The 19,189-nt window shown below is 38.5% G+C and overlaps 4 protein-coding genes across 5 annotated transcripts; all 4 read left to right on the top strand.

Moving 5' to 3' along the window:
* The first annotated feature begins 228 nt into the window (after positions 1-228).
* Positions 229-4,611, top strand: LOC149392284 (cytochrome P450 734A1-like). Its single transcript, XM_089619414.1, has 4 exons — positions 229-782; positions 2,631-2,875; positions 3,166-3,529; positions 4,104-4,611. Exons 1-4 carry the CDS (start codon positions 288-290, stop codon positions 4,521-4,523), a joined length of 1,524 nt encoding a protein of 507 aa, XP_089475540.1. The 5' UTR covers positions 229-287; the 3' UTR covers positions 4,524-4,611.
* Positions 4,612-6,509: 1,898 nt separating this feature from the next.
* On the top strand, positions 6,510-10,295 carry LOC149392283 (cytochrome P450 734A1-like). Of its 2 annotated transcripts, XR_016300128.1 has the most exons (5): positions 6,510-7,146; positions 7,722-7,966; positions 8,076-8,439; positions 8,632-9,121; positions 10,006-10,295. XR_016300128.1 is itself a non-coding variant. In XM_089619413.1 (4 exons), the coding sequence occupies exons 1-4, from the start codon at positions 6,652-6,654 to the stop codon at positions 9,055-9,057; spliced, it is 1,530 nt and encodes a 509-aa protein (XP_089475539.1). In that variant the 5' UTR covers positions 6,510-6,651; the 3' UTR covers positions 9,058-9,268. The 2 variants fall into 2 exon arrangements, 1 of the variants encoding a protein (XP_089475539.1); XM_089619413.1 differs by lacking the exon at positions 10,006-10,295 and having other exon boundaries at positions 8,632-9,268.
* Positions 10,296-13,728: 3,433 nt separating this feature from the next.
* LOC149392282 (putative protein phosphatase 2C 55) lies at positions 13,729-15,849 on the top strand. Its single transcript, XM_089619415.1, has 4 exons — positions 13,729-14,638; positions 14,726-15,053; positions 15,197-15,346; positions 15,431-15,849. Exons 1-4 carry the CDS (start codon positions 14,040-14,042, stop codon positions 15,734-15,736), a joined length of 1,383 nt encoding a protein of 460 aa, XP_089475541.1. The 5' UTR covers positions 13,729-14,039; the 3' UTR covers positions 15,737-15,849.
* A 532-nt stretch (positions 15,850-16,381) lies between these two features.
* LOC149392281 (arabinosyltransferase RRA2-like) lies at positions 16,382-18,446 on the top strand. Its single transcript, XM_089619416.1, has 2 exons — positions 16,382-16,754; positions 17,185-18,446. The coding sequence occupies exons 1-2, from the start codon at positions 16,563-16,565 to the stop codon at positions 18,310-18,312; spliced, it is 1,320 nt and encodes a 439-aa protein (XP_089475542.1). The 5' UTR covers positions 16,382-16,562; the 3' UTR covers positions 18,313-18,446.
* The last annotated feature ends 743 nt before the right edge of the window (positions 18,447-19,189 follow it).

The raw sequence follows: 19,189 nt of genomic DNA, 5'->3' as shown, positions 1-19,189 counted from the left end.
AAAACTGGAAAAAGTGTTTGGTACAGTTTTCGTTTTTGTTTTTGAAGAAATGAAAAGAGAAGATGAGGAGAATGATGAGAGAAGAGAAGAAATTTTTTTTCCAAAAACACATTTTATTTGTTTTCAGTTTTCTTTACTTTTTTACAAAAACAACTTCAAAATTTTTTGAAACACATTTTCACTTTTTGTTTTCAACTAAAAAATTTTTGGGATAAGAACCAAACATGAAACACTCATCAGTCTCTTCTTCGGTTTATTTTCTCAGAAGTCACTCATAATCAGGTACGATGGATTTGCTATTCCTTACGGTGTGCCTCGTCATGGTGGTCCTGAGTTTAGGGCTCCTGAGGCTCGGTCACTCGATTGTGTGGGTCCCACTGAAGATCCAGAGCCACTTTCGAGCGCAGGGCGTGAGAGGCCCTCCGTACCGTCTGTTCTTCGGAAACTCGGCGGAGATCCGACGGCTGTACGGAGAGGTGAAGCCGAAGTCAACGCTGGTGGAGAACGACGTTTTGCGGAGCGCGTGTCCATTCTACCATAAGTGGTCGCGCGAGTACGGGAAGAATTTCGTGTACTGGTTCGGGACGAAACCGAGGTTGGCGATCTCGGATCCGGATATAGTAAAAGAAGTCCTGATGAACACTGGCGGCTCCTTTGGGAAATTACCGTTTACCCCTTCAACAAAGAACCTTTTCGGGCAGGGCCTTCTTGAGCTCGAAGGTCGAGTTTGGGCTTCGCACAGAAGGATCGCTAATCAGGCCTTTACTTTGGACCGAGTCAAGGTAAGAACATAATCAAGATTCAAGAATAGTGAAAATTGCCTAGTGTAAAGTAATTACATGAATATCATTTTTTTCCCCTAGTGTTTTTCAATATGTAAATATTATACTCTTTTAAAATTTTACATTAATTTTCATGTAGCATTATTTCTAGGATTTTTTTTTTTTCAAAATCATATTATTATATATAAATGTGAAGCATTTTTTAAAATAGAGACAATTAGTGTTTCTGAAAAAAAAAAAAGTTAAAAAAACTACTATTGTGTCGTTTTAAGGAATATAGTAAATTCTATTGTTTGTATTTACTATTTTTCTCAAATAATAATTTGGAAGGTAATTTTTTTTTTTTTTGTACACTCACGGAGAACTTAGTTGACTTGGGGGATAAGCTGACTTCTCTTTTTTTTTTTCTTAATTGTTTTCTTTACGTGAAAAGGAATTTGAGTACATGTTTTAATTTATTAAAAAAAATGTTTATAAATACAGAAAATAAAGAAAATAGCTAATTTACACGTTTGACATTGCTAAATAGCTAACGTTTGGTAAATCATAGGTAAATAACTGTAATGATGAGATGTGACCTAATATATAGAAGTGATTATTTACCTAAGACTACGTCTATAAATTTATGAAACTTACTATATAACTAAGATTTACCAAATGCTGACTATTTACCTTATAAATATGAACGGATCTTAAGTTCAAGCTAGGCGGACTGGTGGTAGGACCGGTCCAAGTTATTATGTGATTTTAGGCAAGAATGAAAAAAAAATTTAAAAGCTTTATATTATAAAGAAATTTGAACTTGGACATAACAGTTTCCTTTCCAAAAAATTTGAGGCATTTTATTTTTAAAATTTTAGGCCTTTTTTTTTATACAATGAAGAAATATATTTAGGCTTTTCTTCACCAAAAAAAATTACACCATTAGTTCATTGCCTAAGGCAAAGGCCTGCCTTGGCTACTGCATGACGATACCCTACTCAAGGTTCAAAATATCGCGATATATCATTTTTTTGAAGAGTCTCGGTAAAATATCAGCTATAATCGTTATTGTTTCATAAATATTAGTAGTTAAAAATTCAAAATATCGATAAAATATCGTCCGAATATGAATTTTTTTAATTAAAAAAAATAAAAAATTCATTATTTACTTATTTTATTTATTTATTTATTATTTCATATTCTTTATTGATTTTACTTTGCATTGTCGATATTTCTTTATTTATATTTTATAATACATATAATATATATAATGACAATACATATTCATATGTATTTATATGTAAAACAAAAAAATCAAGCTTTTGTATATAATATATATATATTCTTATTTAATTTTATTTTTTAAATTATATTTTGTTATAAGATTTTTGTCGATATATTGATCGGTAGTCGATATATGATAGGTATATCATGGGTATCATCGACACCATTGCTATTAAAATTTTTATTGGATATCTATCGATATATCCGTCGATAGTCGATATATCAGTAAAATCAAAATCTCGATATCAATACCGATATCGGTATTTCAATCCTTGATCCTACTAACTATTTAATAAAGAGGATAGACCGAATGAACATGTAACTTATAATGATTAGAAATTGTATCGCATTATTATTATTAGAAAATTTAGAGGAAAAATATTGCTACGTTTTATGATTATATGAAGAGATTATGTATATATTTTATGACATCGTAATGAATCGATAAAATATATAAAAATAATTTGATGATATCTATTTTCCAAAATTGAGCTTACAATACTCAAATTGATTTGACTAGTGCTCTTAAATTATGTTGATGGATGAGAAGTTGATACCGACACTTGTGAAATGTATGTGAAGAGTTGGGTAGGAAATATGGTTGCTAGCACTGAGAAGAGGATTGAGAAGTGGGAGATCATAAGAGAAGGTAGAGATGAATTCGAGCTCGACGTTCACAAAGAACTCCACGAAATCTCTGCAGACATTATTTCTCGAACCGCGTTTGGAAGTAGCTTCGAGGAAGGCAAACGCATCTTCGACTTACAAGAACGCCAAATGCACCTTTTCACCAAGGCAGGGAGAAGCGTTTATATCCCCGGTTACAGGTCCGTTTTTCTCTCTCGATTTAAAAAAAAAATCCCACACACACGCACGTTTGTGTTGAATTAAAATGTTGGTGTTATAGACCATTTAAAGGATCTTATTAAGATTTAGATAGAAGTTTTAGTATAACAGGTTAGTGCTAATTTTTTAAACTTAGTATATTATATTTATCACTGAGATCATAAGTTGTATTTTTTAAAATTTAGGGAGGAAATAATAATACATTTAATTCATAAAAAATACAGACATATATGAAACCTCTATAACTTTCGATATGTTCTTATGAACTTAGGTTTTTGCCGACAAAGGACAACAAAGAGAGGTGGACGTTGGAGAAGGAAACCCATGAGTCAATTCGGAGGCTGGTCGTGACAAAGGGAAAAGGAAAAGAGAATTCGAAGAATCTGATTTCTCTGTTATTGTCTACTTATAGAAACGAGGAAAGGGAAGAAGATAAACTAAGCGTAGAAGAAGTGATTAATGAATGCAAAACCTTTTACATAGCCGGAAAGGAAGCGACCGGCAATTTCTTAACTTGGACATTTCTACTTCTGGCCCAACACGAAGAATGGCAAACCAAAGCACGTGAAGAGATAGCCCGTGTTCTCGGATCAGACGGTCTTCCCAAACCCGAGAATCTAAACCACCTCAAAATCGTAAGTGAAATTTGCATGCGATAGTGTGATTCGAAACTTATCGCAAGAGTGATGTGTCTAAACTTTTATCTATATATAATATTATTTTTCAAGTCGTAAACAATCATTTTTTTTTTACTTATTTGAAAAATATATTTACTGTTTAGGGTTTAGGGGTTTGTTTAAGTTTGTTTATTATTTACATCGTTATTATAAGGAAAATCATTTCAAACATTACAATTTGAAATAACTATTTCTGAAATGATTCCATACAATCACTCTTTTAAATTTAAAAATGTTACACTCTCAAATCTTTCTACACCAAGTGTTGAAAATGAGATGAAAATATCAATTTCAAATACAACCACTTTTGAAATTTCAAAAATATCCGTTTTGCTAATACGTTAGACGATTTTCTCCCTAAAATTATTATTAAAAAGTATTATTATTCTGAATTAAATTACAAATTAAAAAAAATGTGATGAAAATACACAGTATTCTTGGAATTTATACGACATTTTTGGAATTAAAATTTGCAAATATGGTATTATAATTGATTTTCTTGTAACTTGTTTTTTTTTTACTTGTTGACAAGGTTACATTGATAATCAACGAATCTCTCCGACTGTACCCTCCGGCGGCGATCATAATGAGGCAAACGAGGGAGAGAGTGAAACTCGGGAATCTCGCCGTTCCGGTCAACACTCAGCTCTACGTGGCTTTGACAGCAGTGCATCACGACCCCGAGATTTGGGGACAAGACGTTAGTCAGTTCAATCCGCTGAGATTTTCCAAGCCACGCAATCATTTAGCCTCGTTCTTCCCGTTTGGACTCGGTCCGAGAATCTGCGTTGGCCAAAATCTGGCCTTGGTCGAGGCCAAAATAGTCCTCGCAATGGTCCTCCACCGATATCATCTAGCTCTCTCGCCCACCTACATTCACGCTCCTGTTTTCTTCATAACCACGCAACCCAAATTCGGTGCTCAATTACTCTTTACGAAGATCTGTTCTTAAACTTTATTTGTAATTCAATTACTTCACATCTTTTTTCTTTTATTATTTTGTGTGTATTTTTGGAGTGGTTGTAAGATACTTTTTTTTTTTTAATAACAAGTATTAATCTTGAAAAAATAATAACATTGTTATAAATTTATAATTAATCAAGCTTAATTAGTTGAGGCATCATTTTTATGTTAGTCTTAAACAAGAAAATCTTTATATTATTATTCTCAATCACCCTCAAATGAACCCAAACGCTAGCCCAATCCCTCCCCCTAATGTAAACCACCTCGTCAACCAAACTGCTTCGCTCAGGATGGACGAAGAAGAATGGGATGACACTCTTCGCGGCTGTGGATCTCGCTCGGCGGCACATCCCCGATCCTCTGCAGCGGTGGGTAAAGTTATTGCTCCGCGCATAGGAACCCTCAAACTTCTCATAACCATCATTTCCCGTCTATGGTGGGGAGAACCGATTTGGCGCTCGAAACTCCTCAACAAATCTGACAGCGCTTTCTTCATTGGGTTCGAATTCTCCGACACCAAGCAGCGCGCTCGACTTCTTGAAAAAGGCCCGTGGTGCTTCACCGGCGGTGTTCTCCTCCTCGAGCCCTGGCCGGACTCGGAGCGCTGGGAAGACTGTGCCTTTTCCTCAGTCACACTTTGGACCCGCATTTATTGCGTTCCGCTCCAAGCCCGTACTGAAAAAAACATCACCAGACTTGCTTGCACTGGAGGCGAAATTGTTGAACTCAAATGGGATAACTCATTCTGTTCTATCCTAAATGAATTCTTCAGGTTCAAATTAAAGCTGGATCTTTCTAAGCCAATTTGCCCTGGGCGTTACATTCCGATAGCAGGAAAAGCTTTTTGGATTTCTTTCAAGTACGAAAAGTTACCTTTCCTCTGTTACGGATGTGGAATAATCGGCCACGACCTTGCCTCCTGCTCCGCTCCGGCAATCACCGTCCTCGACTCGACAGGAACTCCACGCCATGCTCTCGGACCCTGGCTCCGATCAGAGACCGCGCGTGTTTCATGCTTCGACGGACCTGCAACACCCACGCCTGAGCCTCCAAGCAATCGCGACGCGTCGACCTCTGCGAAAGCCTCACCGCCGAGAATTCCGCGTCCCGTTCCCGCAGATTCTTCCGCGATCCGCCTCAATCGCAACATCCCCAAATCTTCGCTCCAAATCCCCGAAGATCGCGTGTCAATCCCCCTATCCCCAGGAGATATCTCGCCGATTGAAGCGGGATTGAAATCGCCTCAAATCTCGGCCCCAATTCCAGGCGTTGAGGTCGCACGAGGAAATCGCTCGACAATTCCTTTAGATCGTTATTCAGAGTCAGACTTTGGGCCTAATTTTGACAAGCCCATATCAAACCCTGAGGGCTTGTTAGACTTTGGGTCAAAATGAGTCAGCTCAGGACTCATCTACTGCTGCTGAACAAAAAGCCCAAGGGAAAAAAGCCCAAATTTCTGAAACTGACCAGCATCGCCCCACTCCCATTTTTGGGCCCGTGCCACTGCTCGTCGACTCGTCCACAAAAAAACGCAGACTGCTGTCCGGGGAGGTTATGATTTGCAATCAGCCCGGCCAAGGCAAGCTAGCTCGATCTCAGCGGAAATACAAAGGTGCGAAAGGAAAACATGGAGACCTCAAGGACGGCAACGACCTTATCGAAGTCATGGTTTTTGAATCACCGGGCTTAAAAACCCCCAAAAGAAATGGTTCTTTCGAGGGCCAGCCAAAAAGCTAGTTCTCTTTTCGGAGGGCGAGTGAGAAATCCCGTCAGATGTTTTCGGACATCTTTGTTACTGTTTGTCTCTCAGGAGTTTTAGTTATCTTTTATGATTACTTCGTGCTCTTTCTCTAAAGAGTTTCAACTATTTGTAGGAGTTTATCCCCGCTTGAATTCTGTATTCAATTTTCGTTAAAATCATCAATAATACGGTTTTCGTTTTCAAAAAAAAAATTACTCAAAACTTTCTCAACAACTTCGCACCGAGGTCAAATACGTCAGCACTTAGCGAAGCAAGCAATACTGAGTTCACTCTGAAGAACAGATCTGAGCCCTTAAAACACTCATCAGTCTCTTCTTCGGTTTATTTTCTCAGAAGTCACTCATAATCAGGTACGATGGATTTGCTATTCCTTACGTTGTGCCTCGTCATGGTGGTCCTGAGTTTAGGGCTACTGAGGCTCGGTCACTCGATTGTGTGGGTCCCACTGAAGATCCAGAGCCACTTTCGAGCGCAGGGCGTGAGAGGCCCTCCGTACCGTCTGTTCTTCGGAAACTCGGCGGAGATCCGACGGCTGTACGGAGAGGTGAAGCCGAAGTCAACGCTGGTGGAGAACGACGTTTTGCGGAGCGCGTGTCCATTTTACCACAGGTGGTCGCGCGAGTACGGGAAGAACTTCGTGTACTGGTTTGGGACGAAGCCGAGGTTGGCAATCGCGGATCCGGATATGGTAAAGGAAGTCCTGATGAACACTGGCGGCAACTTTGGGAAAATACCGTTTAACCCTTCGAGTAAGCAGCTTTTCGGACAAGGCCTTGTTGGGCTCGAAGGTCAAGATTGGGCTTTGCACAGAAGGATCGCTAATCAGGCCTTTACTTTGGACCGAGTCAAGGTATGAACATAACCAAGAAAAGTGGAAATTGCCTAGTGTAAAGTAATTACATGAATAATAAGACTAGATTTTTTTTGTTTATCGTAGTGTTTTTTCCAATCTGTAATGAATATTCTCGATTAAAATTATTGATGAATTAATTAATTGTTAAAAGTATAGAGTAACTTATATTAAGCTTTGCTCAAAAAAAAAAAAAAAAAAAACTTATATTTAGCTCCACGCATACACGGTCTTAGTAGGACTATTTTCTCAATTAAAATAAAAATAGACTATGATATTAACACAAGAGTTCTAAATACAACATATACCTCTCCATTATTTGTATAATATTTCGGAACTCATTATTTATTATGTCACTCGATTTTAGGGATGAAAATGAAATCTGCAGATTTTAATAATAATAATAATAATAATAATAATAATAATAATAATAATAATAATAATAATAATAATAATATTGTGTCCTTTTAAGGAATGTAGTAAAGTCTATTATTTGAATTTACTATTTTTCTCAAATAGTTTTAGTATTTGGAACATAATCAATATATTGACACTATTGTGAAATGTACGTGAAGAGTTGGGTAGGAGATATGGTTGCTAGCACTGAGAAGAGGATTGAGAAGTGGGAGATCATAAGAGAAGGCAGAGATGAATTCGAGCTCGACGTTCACAAAGAACTCCACGAAATCTCTGCAGACATTATTTCTCGAACCGCCTTTGGAAGTAGCTTCGAGGAAGGCAAACGCATCTTCGACTTACAAGAACGCCAAATGCATCTTTTTTCCAAGGGAATCAGAAGCGTTTATATCCCCGGTTTCAGGTCACAAACTCTAAAGTCAATTGATAATGAGAGAAGTAACACGTGACCTTATAGAACTTGTTAGTTCTCGTTTGCTACTTAATAAACCTTCATATAAATAAGCTCACAGGTTTTTGCCGACGAAGGACAACAGAGAGAGGTGGAGGCTAGAGAAGGAAACACGTGAGTCGATTCGGAGGCTGATCGTGAGAAACGACAAAGTCAATGCGAATTCGAGGAACTTGATTAGCCTGTTATTGTCGTCCCACAAAAACCAAGAAGGGAAACAAGAGAGACTAAGCATAGACGAAGTGATAGACGAATGCAAGACTTTTTACTTCGCCGGCAAGGAAACAACCGCTAATCTCTTGACTTGGGCTCTTCTGCTTTTGGCCCAACACCAAGATTGGCAAACAAAAGCCCGCGAAGAGGTTTTCCGTGTTCTCGGCTCAGACTCGCCTCCACGGCCCGATAATTTAAACCACCTCAAAATCGTAAGCACTACTCTTTTCAAATTTATATTTGGTTTTTTTACCCTTTTTTATTTTTTCGTAAAATTTTATAAACTTTTATGTAATTATATTTTGTACAAACTCGTCAAAACACCAAAAAAAAACATACATATATTTAGGATGCACTATAGAGCAAACTATGAACTAAATTTTGTTACCGTATTATCTTACAAGGTTACACTGATAGTCAACGAAACTCTCCGACTCTACTCTCCGGCAGCGATGATGATGAGGCAAACGAGGGAGAGAGTGAAACTCGGGAATCTCGACGTTCCGGCCAACACTCAGCTCTACGTGGCTTTGACTGCGGTGCATCACGACCCCGAGATTTGGGGACAAGACGTTAGTCAGTTCGATCCAATGAGATTCTCGGAGCCACGGCGAAATCCCTTGGCCTCGTTCTTCCCGTTTGGGATCGGTCCCAGGATCTGCGTGGGCCAAAATCTGGCCTTGGCTGAGGCCAAAACAGTCTTGGCTATGGTGCTCCAGCGATATCATCTAACCTTGTCGCCCACATATGTTCACGTTCCTGTGTTGTTCATAACCATACAACCCAAATTCGGTGCTCAAATACTGTTTAGGAAGATCTCAACTACTTGAAGCATTATCACAAGATAACTGTTTACTCTCCTAATAAACTCGCCGTGTTCTGACTTCTGAGTAGGTAAGATTATCCATTTCAAGTTTCAACTTGAAGATGGATTTGTAACAACTTGAGAAGACATATCCTATATTACAAAAATCGTATAACATAATCCGTGCGCTATGGTGTTTTAACTGTTAAGTTTCTATAAAATCATTGGCTGAATAATTGGTTTTTGTATTATTAAAGCAAGAGTAAATCATTTCTACTAAAAGCTCAAAACTTTACAGTTATGCATTGCAAAGTTTATGGTTGAGATGATTTATATATGAGATCTGAGGGTAATGATTAATCTGAGGGTAATCATTATTACAATTGTAGCATCGATCATGATTTTTTTTTTTTTTTAAACATTTGGTAGAGAAACGAAAAATTCATTTTTTTTAATTGAAGATACATTTATTTAGTTGATGGATTTTGTAGGCATTTATAATAGATACATCTTTTCTTCCAATTTTTATTTATTTTCCTTTTTTAATTAATTTAATATGTTCATTAAATTTAATATTTATTTTGAGCGTTTGTAATGTGCTTTTACCATGCACTACAAGTGTTGAGCGTTTTTAAAAGTCGTAACCGAGCTTCAATACTCCGTTGTTAAACTGTTCCATACCTCTTCTGTAAAATGAGACGAAACCAAGACATTTTTATATTTCCTCTCCTCCTCAGGAATTGTTATTTTCTTTGTAGTCTTAGGCCTTGTTTGGTAGGAAGAATTAAGAGAAAATAGATGAATTCTTTTACAAGGGAAAAAAATGGAAAAAAAAGGATTAAATAATTTCTTAATTATGTTTGATAAAAAGGAAAAAAAAAATGATATATGAATGCATTGTTTCAAGGGTATATTTGTAAAAAAAAAAATATCATTTTTCTTCTCTACTTTTCTTTCCTTCTCAAATTGGAAGGATTACAATTTTGCAAGGTCTGAAGGTCGCAGCGTCTCTCCATATCCGGAACGTCGTTATTCAATCCGACTGCCAGAGCATCATAAACCAACTCCAACGAGCTGAGCAACAGTGACGGAACTTGGGTCTACTTCTCGAAGAAATTAAGTGCCTTGGGGAAAGCTTCGACAAGCTTCAATTCTCTTATATTAGCCGTGAATGTAATAGGGTAGCACACAAGCTTGCTAGATATTCTTTACAATTTATTACTGATGTAATCTCGGAAAAGGAAGCTCCTTCATGGCTGTATGGTGACATTTTGATTGATATGCCTTATTAATAGTTAAGTCTGTTACTTCAAAAAAAAAAAAAAAAAAAAAAAAAAACCAACCAACAAGAGCGCATGTCACATAAGCTAAAAAAATCAATCATCTCCTTCCCTTTCTCTTCTACCAAACAAGGCCTTAGTGATAGCTTCTGGCAGACATTTTTAAATTTGAAAAGCTCGTCATTTTCAAAATCCGGTGGGAAAACAATATTACTTTAAAGATATCTTCTACAGAGCCTGACGTCTGTATCCATTTAATGCTTTGTATATTTCAAGTTTCTTCCTTACACAATTTTTATTTTCTTCGTCTACTTTTGTTTTCTTTTTATTATTTTTGTCGATATATTTTCAAATTTCAAAATTTTGCAAACTGTCTTATATTACCGTAATTATTTATTCAATAATTTCTAACAAATGGTTGGATTCTTTTGCTATAATAAATAAAAATAAGAGGGCAAAAATTTGTACAACTCTTCAAGTGTCGCGCGACAATCTTTTTGCGTTTACGATCGCAAACAAACACTCTTTTTGCGTTTATGATCTCAAACATTTAAAAAACGGACAAGTTTCCCCCCTCGCAAAAATTAGATTTTGAATTTGATGTGATCATCTGTCGCCATTCCGTGTCCCTCTCCATTGTCACTCCAATGAAATGATGACAGCTCATCACTTATTTTTGTACCGACTAATGTTTTCTAATTCCGTTATCACAAAACTCCGAAATTTCTCTTTATTTTTTAACCCCAAATCAATAAAAAAAAAAAAAAACACACGCTAGTACTCTTGTGTTGATTCACCGCCAAATAATCGCCGACCAACGTTTGAAGCTATTCACAACCATACCAAATTCAGTTTTTTGCTTCCGCGGCCTCGTTGGGGTGAAAACAGGCTTTGATCATGACGAGACTTCATCGTGGGCTAGGGCCTATGGAGGACGAGGTAGTCCTGCCGGTTTCATTTACTCTTTATATTTTTTCAACCAATGTTAGTGAAACCTATCGAATTTTATGATCTAAAAAATTCTAAAAAAATATTTAGAATTTTATGAGACCATCTAAACTTGTACCGAATCCCATAAAAAATGTCGAATCCATTATTCAAAAATATTAAAATTTATGAAATGTGAGGGAAAAAATGGATAAATATGCACAAAAAATTCAGATATATAGAGAAAAATAATTACGAAAATAGATAAATAAACTCCGTGAAATGAAACCGAAAACATGTAAGAAATATGTAAAAATAAAATCGCTAAAACAACTTCTTTGATGTTTATAGCAAATAAACTTATTCATTGATTACTAGGAAAAAAAAAGGCTTTCTTAAAGAAAAATATTTCTTTGTGATTCATTTTTCATGGAGAGATGTATTTTTTAAAATAAAATTGTGGAGGACGAGAGAATATCGAATTTTAAGTTTGTAGTTGTGAGTATTCTTGTCTAATTTAAAATTTTAAGTTTACTTTTCTAAATTTTTAATTAAAACTTGAAAAAAAAAAGTGTAAATGATACATAAAATATTAAAGATTGGTGTCGTCATTACTTATCCACCAATAAAACAATGGCACAGATTATAGAAAACAAAGTATCCATTGAAACATTTAAAACATGAACTTGAAGCAAACTAAAACACGGTGACTAAAGATAGACACAACAACCAGGCATGTTGACATTTTTAATGGTTGGAAGGATTAATATTCTATTAGATTAAAAAAATTGAAAAGAGTTTTGTTGTTGTTGGTGTTCGAGCATACTAATGAAGTTATTACTAGGGAAAGAACAACAATTTGTGAAGCTGCATGGTTCGTGTATAATTTGTATTGAATGACCAGCATTAAAACAAATAAATAAAACATCGGAGAGAGCATCTAATTTGGACACATTAGTGAAGGGAGCCAAAATTGTGTTTAAATATTACGTTAAAAAGTTTGATATCGTGAAGTATCATGGATTTTATAGTGTAAGAGTCCATTTTTTGTTCATTTTTAGTTTTTATTCCTACATGCCCTCGAATGTCTCATTATCTTGGACTATATTTCAATTATCGGACTAGATAGGTAATACTGGTTTCCATCTCATAATCATTTGTATGAGGTTGCTTATAATGTGAGAGCGTAAATTTAGTTTTCATAAATGGTGAAACGCCTTTCATTTTTAAAATTTAAAAGATTTATTTGTAATTTGTGGTTAAATGTTCAATATAATTAAATTATACACTATATTTATATTAAAAAATTAAGTAAATAGCCAACTGAAACGTTTAGAATTACTATATATTTAACGTTTTGTAAATCTTAAATAAATAGTCATAAAAATAACGTGACCTGATAAATAAAAGTCACTATTTACGTTTGTAAATATATAAAAGTAGTTTTTTACTTAAAATTTATGAAATGTTGACTATTTAACAATGTCAAATTGTAAATGTAACTATTTAACCTTATTCATATTGTGTGAATGTAACAATGGAAATAGTAAAATAAAAAAAAATCAGTCAGACGCCCTATTAAATTCTAAGAAGCTTTGCTTCCATTGTCTGAGTCCCAAGCATATGTGAAGACGTGTTTACCGCGATAGTGCCATCAGATCGTATGGCATTATAATCGACTGATAGTAACGAGCACTTTCATCCACACCAATTTAGAAGCTGTAGGTTTGAGAAAAAAACAAAGTTCCACTAAAAACATATATTCAATCACTTTATTAGTATTTTGAAACATTCATATAACTCTTTTTCAAATCATCACCATTTTGAAGACACGAACGAACTCATTTTAGCATATAACGTCATGCTAGTGAATTCAATCACTCTCTGTAATATAATCACCCTTTTAATTTATTTTCTAATTTGTAATAATTATTTATATAAATCAATCGAGCGAATTCTTAAATAAAGTTAATGAGTCCAATTCAAACTTTAATCATCAACGTCTTTTTCTGTTCTCTATGAACAAAACTTTTTGTGGCTATAAAAATAAAGTCAGACCTTTTAGAATCGTCATCGTAATTATTTTAAGTAGTTTCTGAAACTTACTTATAGAATCACTCTCACTATTTTGAAGACAATAAAGATGCAGCACATATTTAATTTCTGGATACCAATCGTCATTACTTATCCACCATTAAAAATAAAACAATGTCAATTGTATTTGTGGCATGTTTATGAAAGGCAAGTCCAAAAGTCTACTACCCTTAAAAAAAAAAGGAAAACTACATATATAGAAAAAACACAATAATAAATTAACAAGATTTTAATAATTAAAAGGTGCACACACGACGATATGGACGTGCACCCAATGACGAAACTACCCTCAGTTGGAGGGATAAAGATCACCGCGACTCGTAAATATTCCCGCCATTAATAGCGGCTAAACAGTCATATCACCGCTCTCTATTTATTATTAATTGATTAAATATATACGTCGGCGGTCAAAATTCCATTATCGTCAAAGCATCGAAAACCCTAGCGAGCGTTAAAAATCCCTTTCTGTTCCAAAACGGCCGTCTTTTATTTTTCTCTCGCCGATCGCCAAAAATACTCTTTCCTAGTTTGGCGAGAGAGAAATCTGGAGAGAAAGAAGGTGAAGAATCAATCAGATTTGGAGTCGAATCGAAAGTCAAACGAAGACTCCTGAGTTCTTGGGCTCAGTAGAGATATTATGAGATTACCTTCCTTTCACGTGTTCTGGTTTCCGTTTCCATTCCCTCGGCCGTGTGAATAAAAAAAAATGCCATATTCGTATTTCTCTAGGCTCAGGACCGGGGCTCAGAGATCGAATCGTCGCTCGGATCTTCTTCAAGCGTTTTTCCGGCCGGAATCCGACGGAAGAAAGAGCCTCTCCGTCGTCGGAGCTATCTCTCGGACCTTCTCTGTCCCCTCCGTCTCCGGCCCTCCGTTCAACGCCTGTGCCTACCACGCCGACTCGTTCCTTCCGAGCCCGAATCAGATCAAGCTTCAGGGCAATCAAACGGCTATGGCGGCCTCGGGATCCAGGATTTTGTTCGGCGAATGTTCCGTCGCGAATTCGGCTTCGTCGAGACTCGCTTCCGATGGTGGATTCAGCTCCGCTCGCGTTCTTCGGAGAGCTGCGATGAGTCTGAGCAACAACCGTGACCGGCCGAATAAGAGCGCCATCTTTGGGTATCTGGTATACGAGGTCGGAAAGAGGTGGTTCAGTCCGTCCTTCAACCCGGTTTCGGGGTCAGGATTGAGAGAGTTTCACGGCTCTGGCTCTTCGCTATCCTCTGTCGGCCCTGCAAGGGAGGTCTCGTTTGACAGCTCGTCTCGAGACGAACAACTCTCCGGCTCCGCCGATTCCGCCGATCGGTACGTCTTGATTGTACCATAGAAAATTTTGTTCTTTTATTCCCTGAGCTTTTCTTCAAATTTTGCATTCCAACGATGAAATGACAGGAAGATGGGAGATGTGAAATCTCTGAAACTGGTATCGGCTTCGTGCTATTTGCCTCACCCGGATAAAGAGGAGACAGGTGGCGAGGACGCGCACTTCATCTGCGTGGATGAGCAGGCGATCGGAGTGGCCGACGGAGTCGGAGGCTGGGCCGATCACGGCATCGACTCGGGGCTCTATTCCCGGGAGCTCATGTCCAACTCGGTCAACGCCGTGCACGAGGAGCCCAAAGGCCTTGTCGACCCGGCTCGCGTCCTCGAGAAAGCTCACTCCTCCACCAAAGCCAAGGGCTCTTCCACAGCTTGCATCATCGCCCTCAACAACGAGCAGGTAACTCCATTACCAACCTCAATCTCTCAACTCGATTACACAGTAATGTTATCCATAAAAGTATGTCAAGACATTGATGTGATTCCCAAAGATCCGGACACGCAACCGTTCTTATAGTCATCGTGATGTTATATATATTGCAGGGAATTCACGCGATAAATCTAGGGGACAGCGGGTTCATGGTGGTGCGCGACGGTTGCACGGTGTTCAGATCGCCGGTTCAGCAGCACGATTTCAACTTCACGTACCAACTCGAAAGTGGTCGCGACGGAGATTTGCCCAGCTCCGGCCAGGTCCGTTTCCCCGATCGGGAATTGCATATTATACTACCGATAATAATCGTCGAATTTCGAGCTCATGTTTTTGTGTGGGATCAGGTATTCACGGTGGCGGTGGCTCCGGGGGACGTGATAGTGGCGGGGACGGACGGGCTTTTCGACAACTTGTACAACAACGAGATAACGGGTGTGGTGGTCCACGCCGTAAGGTCGGGGCTGGGCCCACACGCAACGGCACAGAAGATCGCGGCTCTGGCCCGTCAGCGGGCCCAGGACAAGAACCGCCAGACGCCCTTCTCCACCGCCGCCCAAGACGCCGGTTTCCGATACTACGGAGGAAAGCTCGACGACATCACCGTCGTCGTCTCATTCGTCGCCGCTTCTACTTCCGAGAAAACCAAGTGAAATGTGAAACATTTATCCTCGTATGTGTAAATATATATAGAATTGTAAATTACTCTCTCTATCTCTCCACGCTGTTCTATTCATGGTTGGTTATTAGTATTATTATTCTTCTTCGTGGCCATTTTGTCTCTTAGAGTGACTTGTTCCTCTGTTGTGGCAATAGCTTCCTTAAGGTAGAAGCCAGATTGTTTTTTTTTTTTTTTTTTTTTTTAAGCTTTTGGTGGTGTTGTAGTGGTTTTAGTTTATTCTAATTCAAAGGTACCAAGCAAATTATTTTATGGTTGTTATTTTGTCATTTTTAGCTTTTAAAATTAAAGGTATTAAATCATTGGCATCAAGATCTAGATTGGCTTCAAGTGATATTTTTTTTTTCCCTTTACTTTTCATGATCCACTTGTCTTGAGGTCGATAACCAATTGCTTCTTTTTTCCCAATCCCCACTCTCGTTCATTATTTAAAAAAAAAAACTCGGAAAAAGCAAGAACATATTACGTGTCAAGACAAGATATACGAAGGTGCTTGGAAAGTTCACATCGTTGTGATGTGCAAAAACATGTGGGAAAATGAAAGGGTAATGAAGTCAATGAAATTGACGACTCACATTAACTAAACATGGAGCGCGAAACACTGTATCAAAGCCAAAAGTCGTCATCTTTTGCCAAATCAGCAACGACCGAACTCCCAATCGGACTAACGAATCTTTTTTGTCTGACTTCGTTGATGGCATTTTTAGGGCTTCACATTCAATCCAATTTGAGAGCTCAATTGAATTCAAACAAACACAGCTCTCGACTACTCGCTGTTAGAATTAGGGTTTGGTGAAGCCATGGCATTGGTAGGTCGGAGAGACATGTCGCTGATGCGAGAGAAAGGCCCGGCCAGTCGTGGATCGAGAATCGCCGTCGCGATCGTGATCGGAGTAGTTCTCGGCGGTTGCTTCGCTCTTTTCTATCCCCACGGATTCTTCGTCACCGATTCGCCAATTCAGAGCCGTCGAATCGGGCGAACCGATCTCCAGGTATTCGATCTCTGCCCCTCCCACTGTTGTCTGTTTCCTGTTGGACTCTGTGTTACGGTGTCGAAGCGTTGACTTTATAGTTTGGAATGATCTTGATTGATGCTAGAAGTTGACTTTTTGTGGTCTGCGATACACCTTGTTGATAAGACGTGTGAACTTGAAGTGACTCATTTCCCATGTGATGGTTTGTGCACATCAATGACGATATGAGAATCGTGCAAAATTGTATCGTCTCGCTAGAATTGTCGTAATAGAAACTTAATCCTTATCTTATCTTTGTTTCACTTGGCTAAACGTGGAATTGCATTTTACAATTCAGGCTAGCTTTTAGATATATTGATTAGTTTGAATGTAGTCGATCTTTGTGTATAATTTTTCATTCCCTGCCTTTGGCCAAGCATATGGTAGTAATTCCTGTTTCATTTGCTAGACAAGCACGTCATTGTCAACATGTGAGTCGTCGGAGAAGATCAACTCGCTCAAGTTTGATCTCAGATCACTGTCGGAGAAGAACGCAGAGCTGACCAAGCAGGTCAAGGATCTAACTAGAAAGATACAACTCGCTGAACAAGAAAAAGACAATGCAGAGAAGCAGGTTTTGGTTCTCAGTAAGCCTCATAAAGCCGGGCCTTTCGGTACCGTCAAGGGATTGAGAACCAACCCGACCGTTCTCCCAGACGTGTCGGTGAACCCCAGATTGGCAGGGATATTAGAGGAAGTCGCTGTTCACAACGAGCTTATCGTCGGACTCGCGAATAGCAACGTGAAATCCATGTTGGAAGTCTGGTTCACCAGCATCAAGAGACTCGGCATAACCAACTATCTAGTCGTAGCTCTCGACGACCAAACCGAAGACTTCTGCAAGACCAACGGCGTTCCGGTCTTCAAAAGAGACCCGAACGGCGGAAACGACACAATCGAATCGATCGGAAAGTCCGGAGGCAATCACGCCGTCTCCGGGTTGAAATTCCGCATCTTGAGAGAGTTCTTGCAATTGGGATACAGCGTTCTCTTGTCGGACGTCGATATCGTGTACTTGCAGAACCCGTTCGACTTTCTGTACCGAGACTCGGACGTGGAGTCTATGACCGACGGTCACGACAACATGACGGCCTACGGATACAACGACGTCTTCGACGAGCCTGCGATGGGCTGGGCTCGGTATGCCCACACGATGAGAATATGGGTTTTCAACTCCGGATTCTTCTACATAAGGCCCACCGTTCCCTCGATCGAGCTCCTTGATCGCGTGACCGCACGGCTTTCGAAAGAGAACGCGTGGGACCAGGCTGTTTACAACGAAGAGCTCTTTTACCCTTCTCACCCGGGTTACGACGGCCTTCACGCCTCCAAGAGAACCCTGGATTTCTATCAGTTCATGAACAGCAAGGTCTTGTTCAAGACCGTGAGGAAAGACGCGAGGCTGAAGAAGTTGAAACCGGTGATCGTGCACGTGAATTACCACCCCGACAAGCTTGAAAGAATGAAGGCCGTAGTCGAGTTTTATGTGAACGGGAAACGAGACGCTCTGGACTCTTTCCCTGTTGGCTCGCAGTAGATCAAGTCTGTGCTATGTTTCCTCTTTCTTTGTTTTCTTTTTTCCTCGGCATTATGATGTTTATTGTATACAAGTACTTGTGGGGTTTTCTTGTTTGAAATCTCATCATATAATTTTGGTTTTCTTGTTTGAAATCTCGTCATATAATTTTTTTTTTTTGTTCTGTTCTTACGTCACTGACAGATCCACATGGGAAGCGGTTATTAACTTATCATATATTTTGATCAGCTTGCTATGTATAGAGAGATTGACACTGGCTCTAGTTTTCTTTTTCAGTAACCATGTTTTTTCATTGCTTTGTAATTTGTTCTCTATACGTTCTGTGGTAGCGGTAGATTTCTAGCTAGCTGCATATTTTCTCTGAGACATGTCACATGTCTTTGATCATTGAGGGAGAGGAAATTCAAGAAGGAAATTCTCTGTTGAGCCCTGACACATTACATGTACATCACTGTTATTGTTGTGGGAATAATTCAATAAAGGGAAATGATTTTTGTCCCGATTCACGAGTGGGTAACGATCCACTCGTGAGTTGACACGTGGCCACTAACTGCCACGTGTCAATTCACGAGTGGATCGTTCCCACTCGTGAATCGGGACAAATAGCATCACTCTTCAATAAACCATTATTTCCTTATCTCCAACGCCTAGTGTTCAAGTGTTCATTTGGCCCGCCAAGTATTCGATTTATTAGATAATCGAAAACGATGAACATTAAAAACTATTAGAAATTCAGAAGAATTACATGAGAGGTCCTTCGAACAGCCGGAAAAAGTCTGATCCCATTTACGAAAAGTAGAAAAGGAAGCTGGATCGATTGAATGGATATTCTGAACGAGAAAGATTTAACATTCTTGCATTTAATAATATAGTTCTG

The sequence above is a fragment of the Urtica dioica genome, chromosome 7 (assembly GCF_054948205.1).
Source record: "Urtica dioica subsp. dioica isolate 48M chromosome 7, U.dioica_male_clone48M_v1_H2, whole genome shotgun sequence".
Classification (NCBI taxonomy): domain Eukaryota; kingdom Viridiplantae; phylum Streptophyta; class Magnoliopsida; order Rosales; family Urticaceae; genus Urtica; species Urtica dioica.
Note: the sequence above shows the minus strand (reverse complement) of the source record. Positions and strands in the feature narration are given on the sequence as shown.